Source organism: Acinonyx jubatus, chromosome B1, assembly GCF_027475565.1.
Source record: "Acinonyx jubatus isolate Ajub_Pintada_27869175 chromosome B1, VMU_Ajub_asm_v1.0, whole genome shotgun sequence".
Taxonomy (NCBI): Eukaryota; Metazoa; Chordata; class Mammalia; order Carnivora; family Felidae; genus Acinonyx; species Acinonyx jubatus.
The window spans coordinates 59,937,572-59,960,495 of NC_069382.1; the positions used below are offsets into that span (position 1 = coordinate 59,937,572).

General features: G+C 34.4%; 1 protein-coding gene across 3 annotated transcripts in view; it reads left to right on the forward strand.

Annotated features, from left to right (window-relative positions):
* SPOCK3 (SPARC (osteonectin), cwcv and kazal like domains proteoglycan 3) overlaps positions 1-22,924 on the forward strand; it is a 479,180-nt gene that overhangs the window by 214,549 nt on the left and 241,707 nt on the right. For all 3 annotated transcript variants that reach the window (XM_053216740.1, XM_027068602.2, XM_053216739.1), the window contains exon 4: positions 1,850-1,964. In XM_053216740.1, the coding sequence (XP_053072715.1) occupies positions 1,850-1,964 (115 nt within the window). The remainder of the gene's footprint in view (positions 1-1,849; positions 1,965-22,924) is intronic.

Here is a 22,924-nt window from a genome sequence, read left to right on the forward strand (position 1 = left end):
CACATATGAGAGAAATCATATGATATTTGCCTTTCTCTGACTGACTAAATGCATCTCTCTATATAATTTATAACTGCATTTTATTGAAATTGGGTTTATTTATTGGTTATCAAAACGTATTCACTTTCATTAGGTTATTGATTTAACACATTCATAAAGCTAAATTTGATATATACACCAGATGTTAGCTCTAGTTTACCTTAGGTTTCAGATTTGAAAAGATTGGCTCAAATCCACATTTCATGTTCAGCAAAGAGCTCAGGGCTTTCCCAAAAACTTTTGTATGTTCCAAATAAAAATTTTTCGGGTCACTTAGGTTCCACTTTTCTATATGCATTAGAATTTTATTTTCAGCTTTCATCTTGCATGGGTTACTTCTCTCAGTTGTGACATGTACCCAAAGAGGACACTCAGCACCTTTTTCTTATTTGTGCCAACTCCCTCACTGGCTTTCCACCCATGAAAATCACAAAAAAATATCATCACACATCACCAATAATAATTACCAATATCAGCATTATTCATAATAAACAAAAGGTAGAAACAACCAAAATTCCCCTCAACTCTTGGATGGATAAATAAAATGTGGCATCTCTATATAGAGAATTGGTATTCAGCAATTTAAAGGAGTAAAATAGTGATACATGGTACCATATCGTTGGACCTTGAAAACATAGTTCCAAACAAAGGAAGCCAGTCACAGAAGACCACATATATGTAATTCTATTTACATAAAGAAAGAATAGGCATATCTGTAGAGACAGAAATTAGATTAGTGGGTGCTGCTATTCATGGTTGTGAGGGAGCTGGGGGAGTTGGGGCTTGGAGGGTGATGACTAAAGGGTATCCTTTCTTTGAGAAGATAAAAGTGTTCTAAACTTGGGGCGCCTGGGTGACTCAGTCGGTTGAGCATTTGACTCTTGATGCGGCTCAGGTCATGATCTCAAGGTTCGCGGGATAGAGGCCCCAGTTGGCCTCTGGGCTGAGAGTGCAGTCTGCTTAGAATTCTCTCTTTCCCTCTTTCTCTGTCCCTCCCCTGGTCATGCTCTGGCACACACTCTCTCTCTCAAAATAAATAAATTACCATTTAAAAAATACTCTAAAATTGATTATGATAATAGTTGCACAGTTGTGAATATACTGAAAGCCACTGAATTTAAACATTAATGGAATGAATTGTATGCAAATTAACTCAATAAGACTCTTGTTTAAAATATCACCAACAAATCACACACTCTTTGTGTTGGCATCCATCAAGATAGGGGTTTTGTCTAGAGAAATGGGGGTTCAGACATCAGGCACAAGCAATTTAAAAATGAAAATGCAATATCTCAGTATTATTACCAGGATACACTCAACCAGCCCCCTAGTACAGCTATAGACTCTTCTTGCATATCAAAGGACTCATTAACACCCACTAGAATCTTTTGGGCTTACTCCCTTAGGTCCACCTACCTGCATCTATCTAGGGAAAGCAAAAGTATAAATTATAATCCTCAACTGACACAAGTATTACAGTAAAATGTCCCAACTTTATTCTGCACCTTACTGCTTAGAAGACAGTAACGACTATAGGAAATTTTGGTCTTAAAGTTTCTATTTTGATTATACATTGTTTGGTCATAAGGTTGCATGTATTTTAGCTTCCAAGTAGAATAAGGTTAAATTGCAGCCATCTATTAACTCTGAGTTATATGGGTAAAAATAGAAGTATCTCTTAGAAGAGGAGGAACGTGAAGAAAATTTAGAGATGAACTGCTGTGTAAATTTCTTGATCAAATCGTTTGATGAGATGAGATACCTCCATTTTATTGAAATGTATCTTAATATTTTCTGAACATTTTTTTAGCTTTGGATCCAGCCAAAGATCCATGCTCAAAGATGAAATGTAGTCGGCATAAGGTATGCATTGCTCAAGATTCTCAGACTGCAGTCTGCATTAGTCACCGGAGGCTTACACACAGGTAAACATTATTAAATTAAATGTCACTGATTGAACAGTATTCCTTACTATGAATAACTGCAGAATGTAAATATTTGGCAATGTCTGCTAAGCTTATATCCAGAGTTTTATTGAAACAATTTCAGAAGATTGGTTAATATAATTATGATTCACTTGGGTTAAACGCTAATCAATCAGAATTACTATGGATTATAGAATTTAGGCATATATTATTAAATAAAGAGGAGTTTGTGAAGATTGAAGTACTATATCTGCATACTCACACTTTTTCAACTTTAAGGAGTAAGTACCATTTTGGTACCCTCTAAATATTTATGCTTATGCCTATTTTCCTCAAAGAAGAACTGGAAACAAAGTTAAAGGGCAAATAATAATAATAACAATAATAAGACAAAGAAAAAATGAAACAAATGATTGATGTTCATTAAAAAAGAAAAAGTCACAGTATAGAGATATGGACCTAGAACCCTTCAGGACACCTTCCTTTAAGGAAGCACTCATACTGGTAGAGTCCTTGTAGTCTGGAAGCTGGCACAAAATTTCAAGAGAAGAAAGAGTTTTAAATATTGTGTTATAATGATATCACTGCTTCTGTCAGATAAGCTCTATTTTGAGAAGGATCAGTAATTTAGAAATAGCCTGTGTAGTTTCATGCTGTCTTAAGTATTGAAACATGTCCCAACCAAAAGTGAAATCACAGGTAACTGACTGAAGTAAGCAGGTGTATCTATTCCCTTTATTACTTTTAAAAGAATTCTCTTTATGAGAACACTCTCTTTTGTGACATTGGGACTGTACTGCTTTTACATCAAATGAGCAAGGGAATTTCACTGTCTGGGTATGTTCAGAGATTAATTGCATTTTTATTTTAGTGTCCTTACTCTACAGTCTTTATTCAAACATACCAACAGAGAATAAAGACTTTAGAGAATAAGAATGTAAGTAGAATTTCTAGAAAATGACAAACTTTAAGTTTTGTTGACTTTTCGTATTAGTTTGAAAGCACATATGCATAAAACCTTTGACAACCTGCCGGATGGAGTAGAGGAGGAATTTATTCCATAATGCCACATCTATCGTGGGAGATTTCAAATGCCAAGACAGGCTGGCTAATGGAGCCAAGATAAAGAGTTTAGGAATAAGTTCACTTGGGACAAAGAATCATGGCATACCAATAATATACTTGCAGAAGTATGTAAGAAGAAGAAAGACAGCAAGTCTGGGAATGCAAAGTATAAAAGACTTCTAGGAAATAATGTTGCTATAAAGTCAATATACTGTGGGAGGGCACAGCATGGCAAAGCAGAGTTAACAGCAATATGTTCCACACTCAAGCATGTCCTCTATGTTACCTTTATAAAGAAATACCAAAACATTGGGCCAGAATTTTATTTTTCTATTTATTTCCCTAGGATTCCAAAGTTTCTGAATTGCTTGGACTCACATTAATTAATCACAAAAATTTAGATATTAGTATGCAAATGTATGTATGGAGAGTTAGGAGAGAGTTGATTTTTACTTTGGAAATCGATAGGAGGCTGGTGTTGAAATACATTCATGTGTAATCCCTCACTTAAGTTTCAGAGACTTAGTCAATTTATTCCATAAAAACAAAAACTGTTTTATCACAAGTGTCAGAGACCCTGGGAAAGGTTTTCATTTAACACACAGTTAACACCTCATTGGCCATTTCCTGCCCCCCCTCCCCTCCCCCCCTCCCCCTGTGCTCCCTGGACTAAGTCAAAGAGCAACTGAAGTCCTCACAGTTCATCTCATGCCCAGGGCAGAGAGACTCTCTCCTTTCCACAATCGCTGAACACTGAAGCCAGGAGAGGTTAAAGTAACTGATTCAGTATCACAAAGCTGCGAATTTTCAGAGCATTGATTCCAGTCCGTGTTTACTGACACCAAAGTCCATGTTTTTCACAACTATTCTGTCTCACTGCTTCTCTTATTCAACAAAGATATAACTACAGACAAAAAGAAACTTCCTTAATGTGATAAAGACTCAGAACAAAAGCTAGAGTATTTCTTAATATAAACAGGTGCAATGTTTTAAAAGGGGAACCATTGCCAACTCTGCCTTTGGTATAGTGGTAAGCTGGGGCAGTGGCGGAGTCTACTGCGCTTTAAGTAAGTGGACTTCAAAGTGTTCTATGTAAATACTGTTTAGTCCTGTTCTATTTCTGAGAAACTATTATAAAATTTGCAATCAGTACACACTATATTCAATAAATAAATAACTAGTTCCAAAGAATTGATTTTAAGATTAATATTTGATATGCTTTATTTGCTTTGAGGATGTAGGTACATAGTGAATGTTTATACAACACTTAGGGAAGGAGAGTTTTGCCCAGAAGTTTGATCAATAAAGGTGGCTGATGTAAATAAAGCAAGTCTTAAATCTGGGGTGTGTGCACTTTGGGGATGGGGTATGGGAAACAAGGAAAACAGGCTTAATTAATCAATTTTGACCATTTACATAGTTTAGGTTAGAAATTACTATTGTTTAGATTAGAAATTACTATTGTTTTTATTTATAGGAACAACTTTCTTTTTTCTTGATCTCATAAAAGAGAAGATGAAATTTCTTGTTTGCTTCTGGAGGGCGAATGTCATTGTTTAAAGAGGTTTTCCTAATTCTCCCACCCTCCTCAAACTAGATAAAACATCCATTTTTCCATTACCTTAGAACCCTGCACTTCTCACTTTTAAATACTCATTACATTTGTAATAAATTGTGTAACATGAATCTCCTGCAAGTGGCAGGAAGCTCATGAAGGTAAGGTCTATGTCTTACTTACAATTTTATATGTGACTTGACATACTGGTTAGTATATAGTTCTTTGAATAATGTATGAAAAGAGCTTTTCTTTTTGAATGTTAGAGAGGAAAATTGGATAGTTTGATCAATTGAACTGGTCAACCTAGATAATCTAAGTCTGAAGTTTTTTTTCTGTGCGCCTTGCGAGTATTTGTCGGAGGTAGTCTGGGAAGGACATAGGAGCCAATCAACAAACACCTTTAAATAAATTTATTGAGAAAGTTGTGTTCAAGAGACAGTGTAGGAAAATCCTGAATTTACCTCTTATCATGGACACAACAAATTTACAATACATATGGAATAATTTCCTCTGAAAAAGACCTAAAAACTGAATGAACAGAGCCTCACAACAAAGGAGAAAAGGGCATATTGGGGAAAAGAAAACACAACAGGAACAGCAATCCGTAATCAGGATGGATCTCAAAAATATGGGACTTTTCCCTGAGAAGTGAAGGGTCTGTGCTCTACATCAGGCACCCCAATGCTTAGATCCTTCACAGGAAAGATGATGACCCAAATGCCTTGCCTTGAAAACCAGTGGGAATTAATCCAGGAAAACCACAGAACTACAGGGAATGGAGAACACAGAATCCCTTGTCCTGGGATCCAGCACAAAAACAACAGTTTGAAAATAACCTAGGACATATGTGAAGAAGACCCAATTACTGATCTTAAAGTATCTGCTGGATAGACAAGAAGTTGCTGGGACTCTCTCTGGGGGCCTCAAATAAATAAAATCAGAAATAAAAGAGAAGTTAAAATTGATACCATCGGAATACAAAGGTTCATAAAAATACTACAAATAATTTTATACCAACAAATTGGACAACCTAGACAAAATAGATAAATTTCTAGAAATACACAATACTCTAAGACTGAATTATGAAGAAATAGAAAATATGAATAGACTAATTTCTAGTAAGGAGATTGAATCAGAAACCAAAAATCCCCAACCAGACAAAAGTACAGAACCAGATGATTTCACTAGTGAATTCTACCAAATATTCAAGAAGTTAATACCTGTTCTTCTCAAAGTCTTCCAAACAATTGGAGAGGAAAGAATACTCCCAAACTAATTTTATGAGTCTAGAATTACCTTACTGCCAAAACCAAAGAAAAAAACAGAGAAACACATACACACACACACACACACACACACACACACATGCACATACACGCCCATGCACACACAATATTCTTCATGAGCATAGATGAAAAAATCCTCAACCAAATATTAACAAACCAAATGAAACAATACATTAAAAGGATGTTTCAGCATGATCAAGTGGGATTTATTCCTATGTTGCCAGGATGCTTCAACATCCACAGATTAATCAACATAATACACCACGTTAACAAAGAGAACAAAATCATACGATTATCTCAGTATATGCAAAACAAAACCAAACCATACATTTGTTAACAATCAACATTCATTTATTATAAAAACTCTCAACAAAGCAGATATATAGAGGGAATATGCCTGAACAAAATAAAGGCTATCTATGATAAACCCACAACTCACATCATACTCAATGGTAATAAACTGAAATTCTTTCCTTAAGATCAGTAGTAAGACAAGGATTCTTATTCTCACTTTCATTCAACATAGTATTGGAAGTCCTAGCCACGGCAATAAGGCAACAAAAAGAAGTAAAAGCAATCCAAATTAGAAGGAAATAAGTAAAAATGTCACTATCTGCAAATGATACAGACTATATATATATATATGTGTGTGTATATATATATATATACACATATATATATATGTGTATATATATATACTCTGAAGTTTTTACCAAAAAATTATAGCTAATAAATTTAGTAAAGTTGTAGGATACAAAATCAATATACAGAAATTTGTTGCATTTCTATACACTAATAATAATCTATCAGAAAGAGAAATTAAGAAAATTAAGAAAACAATCTCATTTACAATTGATTTGAAAAGATTACAGTTGGCTAGGAATGAGTTTACCAAGGAGGTGAAAGACCTGTGTTCTGGCAATTGTAAGACACTGATAAAAGAACGTGACAAAGATAGAAAAAATGGAAAGATATTCTGTGCTCCTCAAGTGGAATATTTATATTATGAAATAGCCCATATTATTCTAAACAATCTTCAGGTTTAGTGGAATCCTTATGAAAATTCCAATGGCTTTTTCACAGAAATGACAATTCTAAAATTTGTATGGTAACACAAAATACCCCAAATGGTCAAAATAATCTTGAGAAAGAAGAACAAGACTGACGTATTATACTCCCTGATTTCAAGTATACTACAAAGCTATAGTAATCAAAACACTATAGTAAGGACTCACAGATCAATGGGACATAATTGAGGGCCCAGAAATAACCCCCCTCATGTATGAACAATTAATTTACAACAAAGGAGTCAAGAACATAAAACAGAGAATGGATAGTGTCTTTGATAAATGGTACTGGGAAAACTGGAGAGCCACATGCAAAAGAATGAAACTAAATGACTATCTTATACCGTATACATAAATTAACTCAAAATAGATTAATGACTTGAATGGAAGAAGTGAAATCATAATATTCCCACAAGAAAACATAGTGGGAAGTTCCTGGACATTGATCTTAGTGGTGTGTTTGTGGACCTGACTCCAAAGACAGGGGAAACAAAAGCAAAAATAAAGAAATGGGGCAACATTAAAACGAAAAACTTCTGCAAAGCAAAGGAAATCATCACCAAAGTAAAAAGCAGTCTACTGAATGGAAGAAGACATTAACAAGTCATTTATCCTATAAGGGATTAATGTCTAAAATATATAAATACTCAAAAAAATAAACAATAAAAAAAGACCTAATTTAAAAATGGGCAGAGGATCTGAATAGAGATTTTTCCAAAGAAAACATACAGATGACCAACGGACATGTGAAGAAATTTTCATCATAACTAGTTATTAGGTAAATGCAAATCAAAATCATAATGAGATACCACCTCACACTTGTTAGAAGGGCTATTATCAAAAACACAAGAAATAGCAGTGTTGGAGAGGATGTGGAGAAAAGGAAACCGTGGCAATGTCAATGGTTGTTGCCCCTGTGAACACAGTATGGACACTTTTCAATTATTTTTGAAATAATTAAGAGTAGATCTACTGTATGATGTGGCTATTCCACCTCTGGGTATTTATCTGAAGAGTATGAAAACAATAATTTGAAAAGATTGATGCATATCCATGTTCATTGCAGCATTATTACAATAGCCAAAATATAGAAACATCCTAAGTGCCATTGATGTTACCAGGATGTCACGCACATGCACACACACACACACACACACACACACACACACACACACACACAGGAACACTATTCAGCCGTTAGATGTATGAAATATTGGCATAATTCTACCATAGCATGGGTGTTATTCTAAGTGAAATAAATCAGATGGAGAAAAATAAATCCTGTATGATTTCACTCATATATAGAATCTTAACAAAACAAATGAATAAACAAAACAATACAAAAACAAACTCATAGATACAGAGAGCAGATTGATGATTACCTAATAGGGTGAAGGGGACTTACTGTGTGGTGATGAATGGTAACTAGACTTGGTGGTGATTACTTTGTGGTGTATATAGGTATCGATGTATAATTTTGTATATCTGAAAATTATATAATGCTATATACAAATTTTACTTTAATAATAAATTTATTGATTGCATAAACAAATACTTGCCAGCAGAAAAGGGAGAGGAGGATATGAAAATATGAAGGAGAAATGAGCCTCTAACAATTAGCTTTAGGAAACTGGTAGACCTTTGCCTTAGGTTTGTAAACAATTGAAATAATTGCTAGTGTTTTAAATCACGATATGTATCTTTGATATCAGAAAAATAGACTGATCAGGAGGTTCGTGATGTATTTTACACTAACTGTGAACACTATTGCCAGTGTGGAGAAGGTTGTAAACTCTCCAAGTAAGTCATGTTCAAAATCATATGATTGGATATTTGTCTCATGAATTTGTCTCAAGCAACTGTTACCTGTGTGCTTGTGCTGGTTTTGTTACCATTATCATCACCAATTACAACAAAAGAGTGTTATGAATAAGGAGAGAAACTTAAGCTGCAACATGTTTTCTAAAATTTAGATGCTTAGTATAAAATATATGATGAGTTTGCCAGGTTTTGAAAATGACCCACTTTATATTGTTATCATGGGGAGCAGCTCTGGGGACGCTCACAGCTGAGAGTCTTTGTTTCCCTGTTTTTGTACACTGTGAGCAAGAAGCCTAGTGTTTTATGCTCCCTTTGCTGCCTGTGCAGCTGCAGATAATTAACACTATTTCTAGATCAGTGTTTCAGGCACCAATCAATGGATGCTGCTGATATTAAAAAAAAAAAAGTTTTGGCATAACAAAGCAGTAAGGTTGAAGAAGTTATTATAGGACAAATCTAGCCATGTTAATTTCTGCTCCATTTACACCAAAGGTTGAAAAAGCATCAAAAAGGAAATCCTTTGGGCCCTGTAAAAAGGCATTATATAAAAGAATGATGAAGCTAATATAAAATACTGTTTATTAAAACAGATATCAAAGGAATGTGAGTCCTAAAACTCTTCTATTTTAACTATGCACTTTTAGAATTCATAATGTTAAAGGCCATTTTTAAAAGAAAATCTGAATTTCCTTATATAATTATTAAATATATGACTGATATTTATATTTCCATTGTTATAATGTTGAAATATTCATAATGGAAAGATTCAATCACAGGACTTATTTATAGTAGAGTCTCAAAAATGTTTGTTGAATAGAATTGAACTTATAATTATTTTAAAATAATGCTTCTTGTACTTATGTAAGATTTAGCCTGTGGAGTATATAAATGTGTTGATATTGTCCTAGGGAGAATGAAATCCGGCATTTATTACACACTTAATACATGCAAAGTTTTTGCTAAGTGATTTCAATTTATTTATTTTTTACAACATTCCAGAAATTTTATACTAAAGCCTATTATGGTCCTTCTATAGAATCAAAAACGGAAGCTCTAAGATTCTGGATATTCTGCTTCAGATTATGTATAGAAAGATGGTAGCTAGCCAGATAAAAGGGACAAATTGAGGATTTGAAATCGTTTATTTTTTTGTATACACATTCCTTTTTATAATTACAAATTAATTATATGTTTACGAACATGTAATTTTTTATACATTTATAAGTAGATGTTTATATAACCATTTAAGTACCTCACTACCGATAGATCTTTCAGTTAGTATCTAGAGGTTTTGCAACACTTTTTTTTTTTTGGTTTTGCAGCAATACTGAGCAAAAGTTACAGAAAATGTCCATATACCCTCTGTCCCCACATTTGCACGAACTCCTCCATTGTCAACAACTCCCACCAGGAAGGTACCTTTGTTATATTTGAGAAACTTACACTGACACATCATTGTCATCCAAAGTCTATAGTTTATATTATTTTTTAATATTAATTGCACTTAAAAAGAGGTAATAGTATTTTGGATAGTGAATTAGTGTAACTCTTCTTAAAACACAGATAATACCTAAAGTTAATCATGTTTCATTTATTTCTCAAAGTTTTCTAATGCTATATATATATATGTATATATATATATATATACATACACACACACATATATATATATACACATATACATAGGTATATATTAAACAGATGTGTATATATTATATATGTATATATATATGTATACATGGACATTTATTCTAGTTATTGAGGTTGCAGAATTTTTTGCTTATTATATTGTAATATTTTTGAAACATAATATTTAGTACTTATAAAACATAGTATATAAGTGAGACACTCTTCTATACATTTTATAGATGATAAATAATTTTATTATGTATCTTTAAGAAAATTGCTGAGTTACTTTTGCCTAACGTATAATTCCTCAGCATATTTTAATCCACATTCTTTTTTGGCTGAATATGTAATTCTTGGATTCTCTATTCTGATATCACCTTCCAGAGGATATAATCCCTAGATACTGGAGAACCTCTCATAAGAAGAAAATTTAATTCATTGGACTGAACATTTTTAGCAATCTTTATAATGTGGTCAAGTTTTACTTCCAATGCTCTGCATTGCAAAAACAAAAAGCATGTTTCTCAAATATAAAAATAAGACAACAGTGATTATATTTTCAAATACACAGCACAGAATATCATTACTATCATATTATCCCCACTTCTGCTGAAAATCAGGGGCTTGTTGATTACAGTCCAACATCTTTGGCATAGTCCCTTGTAACAGGACCCAGGCAGCTTTACAGCCTCCTCTGCAAGTCTCTCCTGGTGACACATTGCAGTCTTACCACTGCAGGAAATTCATTGTGTGGAGTGATGTAACAGAACACAGAGGCCAGAACTGGACTGCCAGACTTCAGTCTAGCCCCAATCTGCTAGCTGTGCGATCTTGAGGAGGTCAATTAAATTCCCTGTACTTCAGTTCTCTTTAAAGTAGGAATGATAAAAATGGTATTTTCTGATGATGCTGATTTAAGGATTAATGAGTTAATATACAAAGCGATTAGAACAGTGTGTGATCCATACTGAGTAGGCATTGTGAAAAGGTTAGTTACTACTATTTTTTTCCTTTAAACATGTTAATATATTTTATAATCATAGATTATTCTTATGTCTCAGATTTTTTCCTGGGGAAATGTTCTGTCCATTTGTTCCTTTGTTCTGGTAAACACTCCATTAATGAGGAGGCTTTAAGCATGATGGTTATTGGTATGTTACTTGAAATTAGACTGGCTGGTTTTGAAGTTTGTCTCTATCTCTTGGTGGCAGAATGACTTTGAGCATACTAAACTCCCCAAGACTCAGTTTTCTTGTTTATAAAATAGAGATGATAATTGTACTATCTATCTCCCTTTGTTTTGTGAAAATTAAAGACACAATTTGTGTAAAGCCCTTTTCACAGTGTAAGCACTCAATAAACATTAATTATTGAGAAATCTCTATCCAGCTCTCTCTGACACGTGTCCCAGCACAAGGAAGAATTAAATTCTCCTTTATCATTGTGCCTATGGCACATTCAAAATACTTTTTATCTACCCATATTATAGTAATTTGTTTATATATTTAATAACTTAAGGTTGAGCTGAAGTTGACACAATATTTGGAAAAAATAAATGTTGACTTCTGACTTATAAGAGATGAAATTTCAGGTTACTTTCTTTTTCAAGTACAAAGATAATTATATGATTTTGCCAGTTGAGAATGGAGAGAATGGGAACAATATGCCATATTTGTGTTGGGGAAAAATGTGAGAGACAGCTACTTCAGGGAAACAGCAAGGAAATAAACATATTTGCTCTCCTGGAGGTTATTAGGCTATATTTTGAACAAATTCACTCCCTTTAATGATTTTCTAGTTTATATCTTTTACCACTACCCATATCTTTATGCCTAGGAAGAAGGCTTCAGACCAGATAGTTCAAAATATATGAGAAGTATTCACGTATACTAAAATGCCTCCTCTAAGACTGTCATTTGTGATTAGTTATATTACTTTCTGTCTTTTCAGATAGCTCTTATTTCCCCGGTGGGCCCAAAGACTTCTATGCTTCTTCTGCTTAGCTTAGCTTAGCTTAGCTACTTCTTGTGTTTGAAGGAAGGAAAGCCTGGGTCTAAGTGGAGTTTTCCAGCTCTGCATCCCATAATACTGGCTTTAAAGTTTGTAAAGAAGATTTTAATTAATGTACGTCTGTGTCTACTTCTAAGTCTCCTGAGACCGAGATTTCAGTTGCGAGAACAGGGTTTGAGTTATGCTGGTTAATAGAGGAGGGCAGTATGAGCAGCCAACCACAAGAAGCCTACACTGGAATGACATGGGGGATAGAAAAAACTCAGTTGATTGCATACTGTGGATGATGATCATCAGGAATTCATTCACAAATAAGCCATTTTCTCTGCCATTCAATTCTTGTTTCATGAATATCTGTTAATGGAGGGAAGACAGTAAGATTAGAAAAAAATAACAACAAAGGAGGGTTCAAATATTGTTTAATGAAGTATGGTTTCCAAAATAAACAAGAGGATAGTGGAGACCTTGGAAGAAAGGAAAAACTGGATAATTTATGAAGAAGGTAACATTTAAAGAGGTATTTTAGATAGAACTTAACATCTCCTACACCAATGTCTTTAAATGATGAAGACTAAAATACTTAGGTCCAAAGTCCAATTATGTTACTTAGATTTCTGATTTATAGCTAGAGAGAGCTAATTACATAGGTTAAATAGATGCTTTTTATATTAAAAGAATATCAGATCCTTTTATCTCTAAGGAGGTTAAAACTAATTGCCTATTAAGAAAAATGATTATACTTTCTCTTCTAAATATAAATATCTTTCTGTACTGTTGTAATTTAGTATTTTGAAGGAATTGAGGAAAAGCATCATTATTTGTTAGCTAAAGGTGAAAGGAAGGAAAATATTTTGTAAAGATGTTATAAATGGTATCCATTTTAAAATATTTTCTTTAAAATTTAAAATCTTACAAAAATAATGTGGAGGAGAACAACTTCAGATGACGGAGAAGGGAGTGCATATTGTGTACCTCCCTCTCCCAGGCCACTCAGTTTCACTCCCGCTCTTGCAGAAATTTTCTATAGGCACACATTCCTACAAACGCAATTACTTCCTAATGGGAGGATTTTATTTGTGTTATTGTGCTTTGTTTTATTAACTTTCTATATTTTTCATGTTTGCAATTTAGCATACAGATTGTATCATATTCTTTTATTTTTCTTAGATTTTTTTTAGAGTTTATTTATTTTGACAGATGAGAGAGAGAGAGAGAGAGAGAGTGAGAATCCCAAGTAGGCTCTGTGCTGTCAGCACAGAGCTCCACATGGGGCTTGAACCCATGAACTGTGAGATCATGACCTGAGCTGAAATCAAGAGTCTAATGATAAACCAACTGAGCCACCCAGGCACCCCTATCATACTCCTTTATATAGCCATAAAGGTACTCATTACATGTATGTACAATAATTTATTTAAACAATGTCTCATTGATGGACATTAAGGTTTATTTCTAGGTTTTTATCTTATATGGCTACTTTACAACATTCAACATGCACTTATGCATGTTTGTGTGTCTATTTTTACCAGAAATTCCTAGGAGTTGAGTGGCTAAGTTAAAGGGAGAGTGTTTTTAAATTTTGATAGTTATTGTCAAATACCCTATAAGAATAATGTGTCAATTTCTCTACTTCAAGCAATGTATCCTGATGCCTGTATGATCACACTTTTGCCTATAAAAATACTGTTTAGATATTAGTAATTTTAAATTATCAACTATTGCGGTTTGTTCTTGTTTTAAAATTGGTATGTGTAAAATCACGTGATCATATCAATAGATGCAGAAAAAGCATTTGGTAAAATCCAGCACCCATTCATGATAAAAATTCTCAGTAAATTAGGAATGGAGGGATCTTTCTCTACTTGATAAAAGATATCTAAAAAACATACAACTAATATCACACTTACTGGTGAGAAACTCAAAGCTTGTCCACTATGATAAGGCAGAAGTCAAGGATATCATCCCCTTGTCCCCCTTAACAATCTTTTTCAACATCATATTGCAAGTTCTAACTAATGTAAGAAAAAAATAAAAGGAAATAAACATACACAGGTCAGGAAAAAAAGAAATAAAATTGTTTTGTCTGCAAATTAGATGAAGAAAATCTGAAACAACGGACAAACTAACTCCTGGAACTAATACGCAATGACAGCAGGATATAAGATTAATGTACGAAGGTCAATTGAATTCCAGCATACCAGCCATGAACAAGTGGAGTTTGAAATTCAAAACACAATATCTTTTAACAATATTAATTCTCCCAATATTGGATAGGAAAAATTAATATTGTTAATATGACCACATTACCCAAAGCCATTGAGTTATTCAATTTATATTTATCTAGCAAATGTCCCTCAAGCAGTTTTAACATTTATATTAATAGCATACTTTTAGCTTGATATCTCAAATTGTGAAATTATTTATGGATGTCCCTTAACCAATGGATAGTTTAGGATATATAGCCCTATATTTTACAATAATGTAAGCTATTTGAATTCTTTTTTTCAAAATACCTGATCTCAAATTCTTTAAGTTGTATTGTTCCTCTTTATTGACCTGTACTTGGGGCTTCATTATGTATTATATATTTTTTAAATTTTTTTTTAATGTTTATTTATTTTTGAGACAGAGAGACAGAGCATGAACGGGGGAGGGTCAGAGAGAGGGAGACACAGAATCTGAAACAGGCTCCAGGCTCCGAGCTGTCAGCACAGAGCCCGACGCGGGGCTTGAACTCACCGACCGTGAGATCATGACCTGAGCCGAAGTCGGACACTTAACCGACTGAGCCACCCAGGCGCCCCAATTATATTTAAATTATAAGTAAAAATTAAAGAAGCTGAGGCACCTGGATGGCTCAGTTGATTAAGCATCTGACTTTTGATTTTGGTTCAGGTCACGATCTCAGGGTTCGTGAGACTGAGCCCTGCACTGAGCTCTGTGCTGACAGCATGGAACCTACCTGAAATTCCCTCTCTCCCTCTCTCTCTCTCTCTCTTTGCTCCTCCCCCACTTGCTCTTTTTTTCTCAAAATAAGCAAACTTTAAAAAAAGGGACAGGAGAACTGCCTAAACATTTTTTTTTCAAAGAATACATCCAGACGGCCAAGAAAGAAAGAAAACAATGCTCAGCATCACTTAAATCATCCAGGAAGTGCAAATTAAAACCACAGTGAGCTACCACCTCACACCTGTTAGAATGGCTGCCATCAAGAAGATAAGAGATAACAAGTGTTGGTGAGGGTGTGGAGAAAAGGGAACCCTGGTCCACTGTTGATGGGGATGTTGATGAGAAGGTGCAGCTACTACTTAAAACAGTATGGAGTTTCCTGAAAAAATTAAAAATAGATCTAGCATATGATGAAGCAATCAAACTCTGGGTATACATCTAAAGGAAATATGAACAAGATATTATAAAGATATCTATACTTCCATGTTTATTGAAGCATTATTTACAGTAACCAAAATATGGAAATAACCTATGTCTATCAACAGATAAATAGGTAAAAAATCTATAATGTGTGTGTATGCATATACACATACAATGGAATATTTTTCAGACATGAGAAAGAGGGAAATCCTTCCATTCCTGACAACATGGATGGACTTTGGAAATAGCATGCTTATTGAGATAAACCAGGCAGCCAAAGCAAATATTCTATGGTATCACTTATGTATGGAATGTAAAACAGCCAAACTTGTATAAACAGATAGAGGGGCAGTGGTTACCAGGAGCTGGAGGTTGGGGACTTGGGGAGATGTTGTTAAAGGGCATAAACTTGTAACTAGAAGATGAATATGTTTTGAATATTTAATGTACAGCATAGTAAGTATGGTCAAAAATACTGTATTGTATACCCCAAAGTTGCTAATAAAATAGATCTTAAATGTTGTTACCACAGGGACACCTTGTTGGCTCAGTTGGTTTAGTGTTGGACTCTTGATTTCAACTCAGGTTGTGATCTGAAAGTCATGATCTCAAGGTTGTGAGATCAAGCCCTGCCTTGGGCTCTGTGCTGGATGTGAAGCCTGCTTAAGATTCTTTGTCTCCCTCTCCCTCTGCCCCTCTACCCCTCTCAACAAAAAAGCATTCTCACCACAAAAAAAGAAAAATAATTATATGACATGATACAGGTGTTAATTAAATCTGTGGTGGTATTTATATCACAATGTAAAAATGTATTAAGTCAATCTATTGTCTACCTTAAATTTACACAATATTATACGTAAATTATATGTTAGTGAAACAAAACACATTAATATTAACATTAGCATCTCCAAAATGAAATACTAGGGATAAATCTAACAAAATATGTACCACATTTATATAAGGATAACTTAAAAGCTGATGAAAAAAAATCCAAGAATAACTAAATAAATAGAGAAATATTCCATGTTCATGGATAGGAATATTCAGTGTTTTCAATATGTCAATTCTATGGGGATTTAGGACAGTCTGGTGGTTTCTTACATACATAAACATAATCTAACCATATTTTGGCAATCACACTCCTCTGTATTTACCCAATTGAGTTGAAACCATATAGCCACCAAAAAATCTACACACAGATGTTTATGGAAGCTTTATTCATAATTGCTAAAAGTTGGGAACAACCAAGATGCCCCACGGTAGGTGAACGGTTCAATAAACTGTAGTACATCCAGACAATATAATAGTAGGCAGCACTAAAACACAATGAGGTATCAGCCATGATGAGACATGTAGGGAATTTGAAACGCATATTATTAAGCAAAAGAAGACAGTCAAAAAGGGTTGCATACTGTATAATTCCAACCATATGACATCCCGAAAAAGGCAAAACTATGGTGACTATAGATGAGTTACTTACCAGGGTTTGGGAGAAGGCTCAGGGATGGATAATAGGTGGATCCCAGAGGAATTTTGGGACAAACTACTTTGTATGTTGACATAATGACAGGTGCATGTCATTATACATTTGTTTAAGTGCATAACATTTAAGAGCGAACTATAATGTAAACTATGGAAATTATGTATCAATGCAGGCTCATCAACTGTGACAAATGTACCCCTCTGTTGAGGGATGTTAATAATGGGGTAGGCTATGCAAGGGGTATATGGGAAATCTCTACCTCCCCCTCAATTTTTCTGTGAACCTTAAACTTCTCTAAGGAAATAAAGTTTTAGTAAACAAATTGGAATATATGAATTTCAGCTTTCAGTTTTAAGAATGTGTGTGTGTGTGTGTGTGTGTGTGTGTGTGTGTGTGTCTTTAATGTTTGTGTTGTATACATAGTGGTGGTGGTTTAATATCAATCATTCTTTCCAAGTTGTAACATGTTGAAACATGATTAGAAAATAGTGGCAAGTTAAAGAAATTTGACTGTGCCTATAACATTTTTGGAGCGGCAACATTTTTATTTTTTCAGACAATAGGATAGTTTTATTACAAGATAAGGAAGTTTAATTAAAGAGTCTTCACAGTAGGAAAGATGTGCTGGATATTTAAACCATAACAAGATGTGCATAATTTACTTATTCTCATGATTATTTAGACCTATGATTTTTAAAGCAGTTCATATTTGATAGACAGGTGCTGTGATGAACCTAATTACTGTTTTTACATGTTTTGTTTTTGGTAATCTTCTCATCAAATGAATTTTTCTTGTTCGAAATACTTCCCTCTTGAGGTAATCAATTTTATTTCTTAGCATTTTAGAAAATGTAATATTATTATTCTTAAACTGATTTCTAATGATCAACTCTGGTATGAATTCATTTAAATTTAGTCATGACATTTAAAATATTAAACCCAAACTTTCTATTATGAAGTTTTTATTAAGGAATTCAACATTTTGGGTACATTACAGTTGAACCTTCTGCTAACCAAATGTTGGCAGAAAAACAATAGTATTTCCAGGTAATGGGTATTAAATGCCAGAGCATATAAATGTCTAAAGTTTGTAAAAAGCCTTTTTTCCTATAGTTGACTAATGTGGATAAATAATTATGAAACGTAGGGTCACGTACTGCTATATTTCAGTGAATTATTTGTCTTTCTTTTTCTAGATTCCAGATTTATTTTTATTTATTTCCTTTAAATTTCTTAAAACATTTTTAATGTTGGGCCTATCTAGTGTCAAAATATGGAACTTGATACTTTCTATTTACCTCTCTATTCACATTGTGATTCAGAATATGGAATTTATATTCATTGATACTCACCTACCGGCGGATCCAGATAGCCATACAACAAAGGATCTTGCCCCGCTTCCACATGGTAGATTTGTTGCTGCAAAGTGGCTTCTAGCCCAGGTACTGCAGGTTTCAGCTGCTCTTCCCACTAGACCTCACTGCTGTGTGAGGTCATGTGACTAGTTCTTGCATGTTGAACCAGAGTAGATGTAATGTTTGTCATTTCAGAGTCCAGATTGTTAAGAAATGGGTGTGGTTTAAAGAATCTACTGGGGACCTCATCTGGATGTGATAAAACCTTTCTTGCCACGTAGGTATATGCACATCCCAGAACACGATATGCCCTAGAAATTCCACATAATTTATTCCCAAATGTGGGCACTGATAAAATTGCAGCATATAAGGCATGAGAAACACTGATTAGAATTTCCAGATGATTATAAAAAATTACTCCAGACTGTGGAGTCTCAGTAAAGTTAGAGGTATTTTACCTGTGTTGTAAAGAAGGTTTTTGCCAATTTTATACTCAAATAGTATATAAGAAGTATTAATTTGAGGCTTCAACCCCAGTTGTAGGCTCAAAACATAATTGTTTAAAATACTTATACTGTAATTACAAATGTAAATTACACTTGTGAGAGCCAATGACATTGTTGATCACTTTTCTAGATCCCTTTCTAGATCCCTTCTTGTTTTAGCCTTGGGATCCACTGATATCTATAGAGGGTTAGTAACTAGGATGAAGTCGTTTAGGATAGAAAGCTTTTTAGAGATAATTTAATTCAATTCTGCATCCTAAGTATAAGGCAATGATTGTTATGATTAAGAAAATTATGATGATGAGAATTAAGTTGAGAGTCATGGAAGTAACAATGCCTAAATGTTTATTGCTAACAGATTACTGGGAAACTTGTAGGCACTTCATATGTTACTTCGTTAATACTATCATTATCCTCATTTTACAGATTAAGGCATTAAAGCTCAGTTGTTTATAGTAATTGCAAATGGCCACACAAATAGTAAGCAATAGAGTCAGGAATTGAGTTTAGCCTGTTGGATGTCAAAGCCTCCACTATTTTCTGCCATAAGAGGTTGCTTGTTAACTGCCCTCCTCAGGGTCACACAGTTCTCTATTCATTTATATACTTAAGGCAAAATCTAGGTTGTCTATATACAGATATTACTATTGAGTCTTGTGTGGCTGTATCTACTTTTAATTAGACCATTCACACTTTCTGGTAATCATTCTGTGCACCCTGAGTCTAATTTTATCACTATTTCTATAACCTGCTGTTGTGAAAGTATCTATTCTTGTTGTTTTACCATTCATATTTCACCATTTTTTTTTGCTCTCATTGGGGGAACTCATTGTCTTGTTCACAAAGATAATAGAAGCCATCAAATTGTATCTTTTTGGGTTCCCTCTGACTTTCAGTTTTCTAACTTTATTTAATACTTGTGAGATACACTCAGAACAGTGTTGTTCATCATTATTGTTTTGATTACTATTACCATTATTGTTAGTCTTCATCATTTTTACTTATGCAATCCTATTCCTTCAACTTGTGTTCTAGACTTTAGACCTACAATTTCCTGTCTCCATTAGCTTTGATAACTATTCTTCCACATAAAATCTTAAATATTTCTATATCTTGCTTAGTTATTGGAGCATATAAACAGATTCAAGTTACTATGACCTGAATAACAAAAGTGGGCAAAAACTCTGTATCTTCTCTTTACCTTCAGTCCCCTTCTAATTCATACTGTGCACTTTCACCGCCATGTGCAGGCAAATATCTTAAAAGTATTTCATTTTTATTTTATTGCCTCTTGTCTGTTTCCTCATAAGTAGTACATGGTTATAAAAATCCCTGCAAATTGAATTTTTCTATGCATAGAGACTTTTTTTACTTGCAGTTTCTTAACTTATTTAACTTATAGTTTATATGCAGCTAAAGCAATTGAATGACTTTTCCGTAAGGCACTGGTAATTTCTATGTTGCCAATTCATTTTGTTCTTCTCTTATCAGAGTTTTCTACTATATTAATTAATTAATTAATTAATTAATTCATAATTCATTCATCATTGAACATGCATATTGAGCACATACCACGAGCTAGAGGCACTCAGATTACAGAGTTGTAAGGACAGAGAAAACCTGCGCTGTGGTCACTTTCATGTTTCAGAGGTGAAAGACAGAAAACAAAGAAATAGAACAAACTCAGTACAACTTAAGATGGTGATAAATGACAAAGTGAAAATGGAGCTGAGTAGTGGGAGAGACATGTGGTGGAAGGAAGCCTTCTCAGGATAGACAATGGAAAAATTACTCAGGTGAAATCAATCATTTTCAGATACAAGGGAAGAGTGATACAGGCATAGGGAACAAACTTGGCATATGCCCCCAAAACAGCAAAAAGGCCAGTGTGGCTTGAAGAAAGGTAAGATACTAGTTTCAAAAAGTGGACAACTTCTCAAATCTTACACGGCTTTGTGAGCCCCGTAAAGGTTTTGGATTTTATCCTAAGGATAGGTGAACCATGGGAGGACTTTGGTAGAGAGAGGGATAAGAAATGAATTTCCTTTCTAAAGGATCGCTACACATGTCCTGAGAATCAAGAGTGTAAGTGGAGGTCCAGGTAGTTATAAAGTGAGTCCAGGGGTGCCTGGTTGGCTCAGTCGTCGGTTAAGTGTCTGACTTCGGCTCAGGTCACGATCTCACAGTTTGTGAGTTTGAGCCCCATGTGGGGCTCTGTGCTGACAGCTCGGAGCCTGGAGCCTGCTTCGGACTCTATGTATCCTTCTCTCTCTGCCCCTACCCCACTTGTGCTCTGTCTCTCTGTCTCTTAAAAATAAATAAATGTTACAAAAATTAAAAAAAAAAAAAGAAAGCGAGTCCAGTAACTTTTCGGAATAGATCCTGGTAATGTGGGGAGGGGAGAGTTGGTAGTTCACAGAGTGTATTAAATGAAACTAAATGGACTTGTGGATCAACTGGATCTTGTTTTGAAGTGTGTGTGTGTGTGTGTGTGTGTGTGTGTGTGTGTTGTGAAAGGAAATTGAGAATTTGTGGTAAATAATTACAAATAGCCCTGGATCTGTTGTCATTTCTATGTAAAACCATTGAACAGACCCCCGTATACATCATCACCCAGATGTATTCCATTATTTCTTGGAGATTATCGAGTCCTTTCACTGCAGCTCTAGTTTCCCCAGCTCAGTTGCTAGCAGTGATCACAAATTGTGAGCCTGCTTCTGTGAGGATACACAACACATGGTTCACGTGCTGTAAAATTTTGAATGAAAGCATTAGAACCTAACCCTGGCAAGGCACAGTTTTCTACGCCATTCAGCATGGCGAGGCTGGTGGAATGCTTTGACTAGGTCATCTTTGCAGTATTTGTTCCTGGTGTTATGGTTGGGGATCCCACTGGAATCACAAAGAATGTGGGGAGGATAGTTACAAGAAGTTGTGTGTGTGTGTGTGTGTGTGTGTGTGTGTGTGTGCACGCACACACGCATGTACACCTGTGGAAAGAATAAGAGCAAATTATCTATGAGCAAAAACCACAGCGGAAAATTAAAAAATAATAATTCTTGAATAAGTGAACATGGTAAAAATTTGACTGAAGTGTTTTATTTTCCCCAGAATTTTAAATTGTTTCCCAGAATTTTACTTCAAACCAGTGAGAATTTATAGGAATGATGAATTTATAAGTTTGAGAAATTAGGAAGAAACAATTTTTAAGTGAAATTATTTCATTTGTAGATTCTCTTTGTGATTCAAAATTCAGTAAATTTTGATGCACTGTTACAGAAAAAAAGAGGAAAGGCATGTTAAACTTGTAGAGCCTAGGGAAAGAAAATATAATTTCAACTTAACCTTTATCTATTCTTTTAGAATGAATGTACAACACTAACCAGAAATTCTGATATTCTAGTGTTTGTGAGATTAAAATTTTCCATTGAGAGATAAGTATTTTATTTTTCCTTTTAGCTTCATTGAATAAAAGCTAACACTGCAAGTCTTAATATATTTTACTTTATTTTTAATTTTTTTAACATTTATTTATTTTTGAGACAGAGAGAGAGAGAGAGAGCATGAACAGGGGAGGGTCAGAGGAAGAGGGAGACATAGAATCTGAAACAGGCTCCAGGCTCTGAGCTGTCAGCATAGAGCCTGACGCAGGGCTCGAACCCACAGACCGCGAGATCATGACCCGAGCCGAAGTTGCACGCTTAACCGACTGAGCCACCCAGGCGCCCCAAGTCTTAATATATTTTAATGTGAAAGTAAATTTTTCTATTTTTCACCTGACTATATTATTCTCATGTTAATCCGAGTGCCA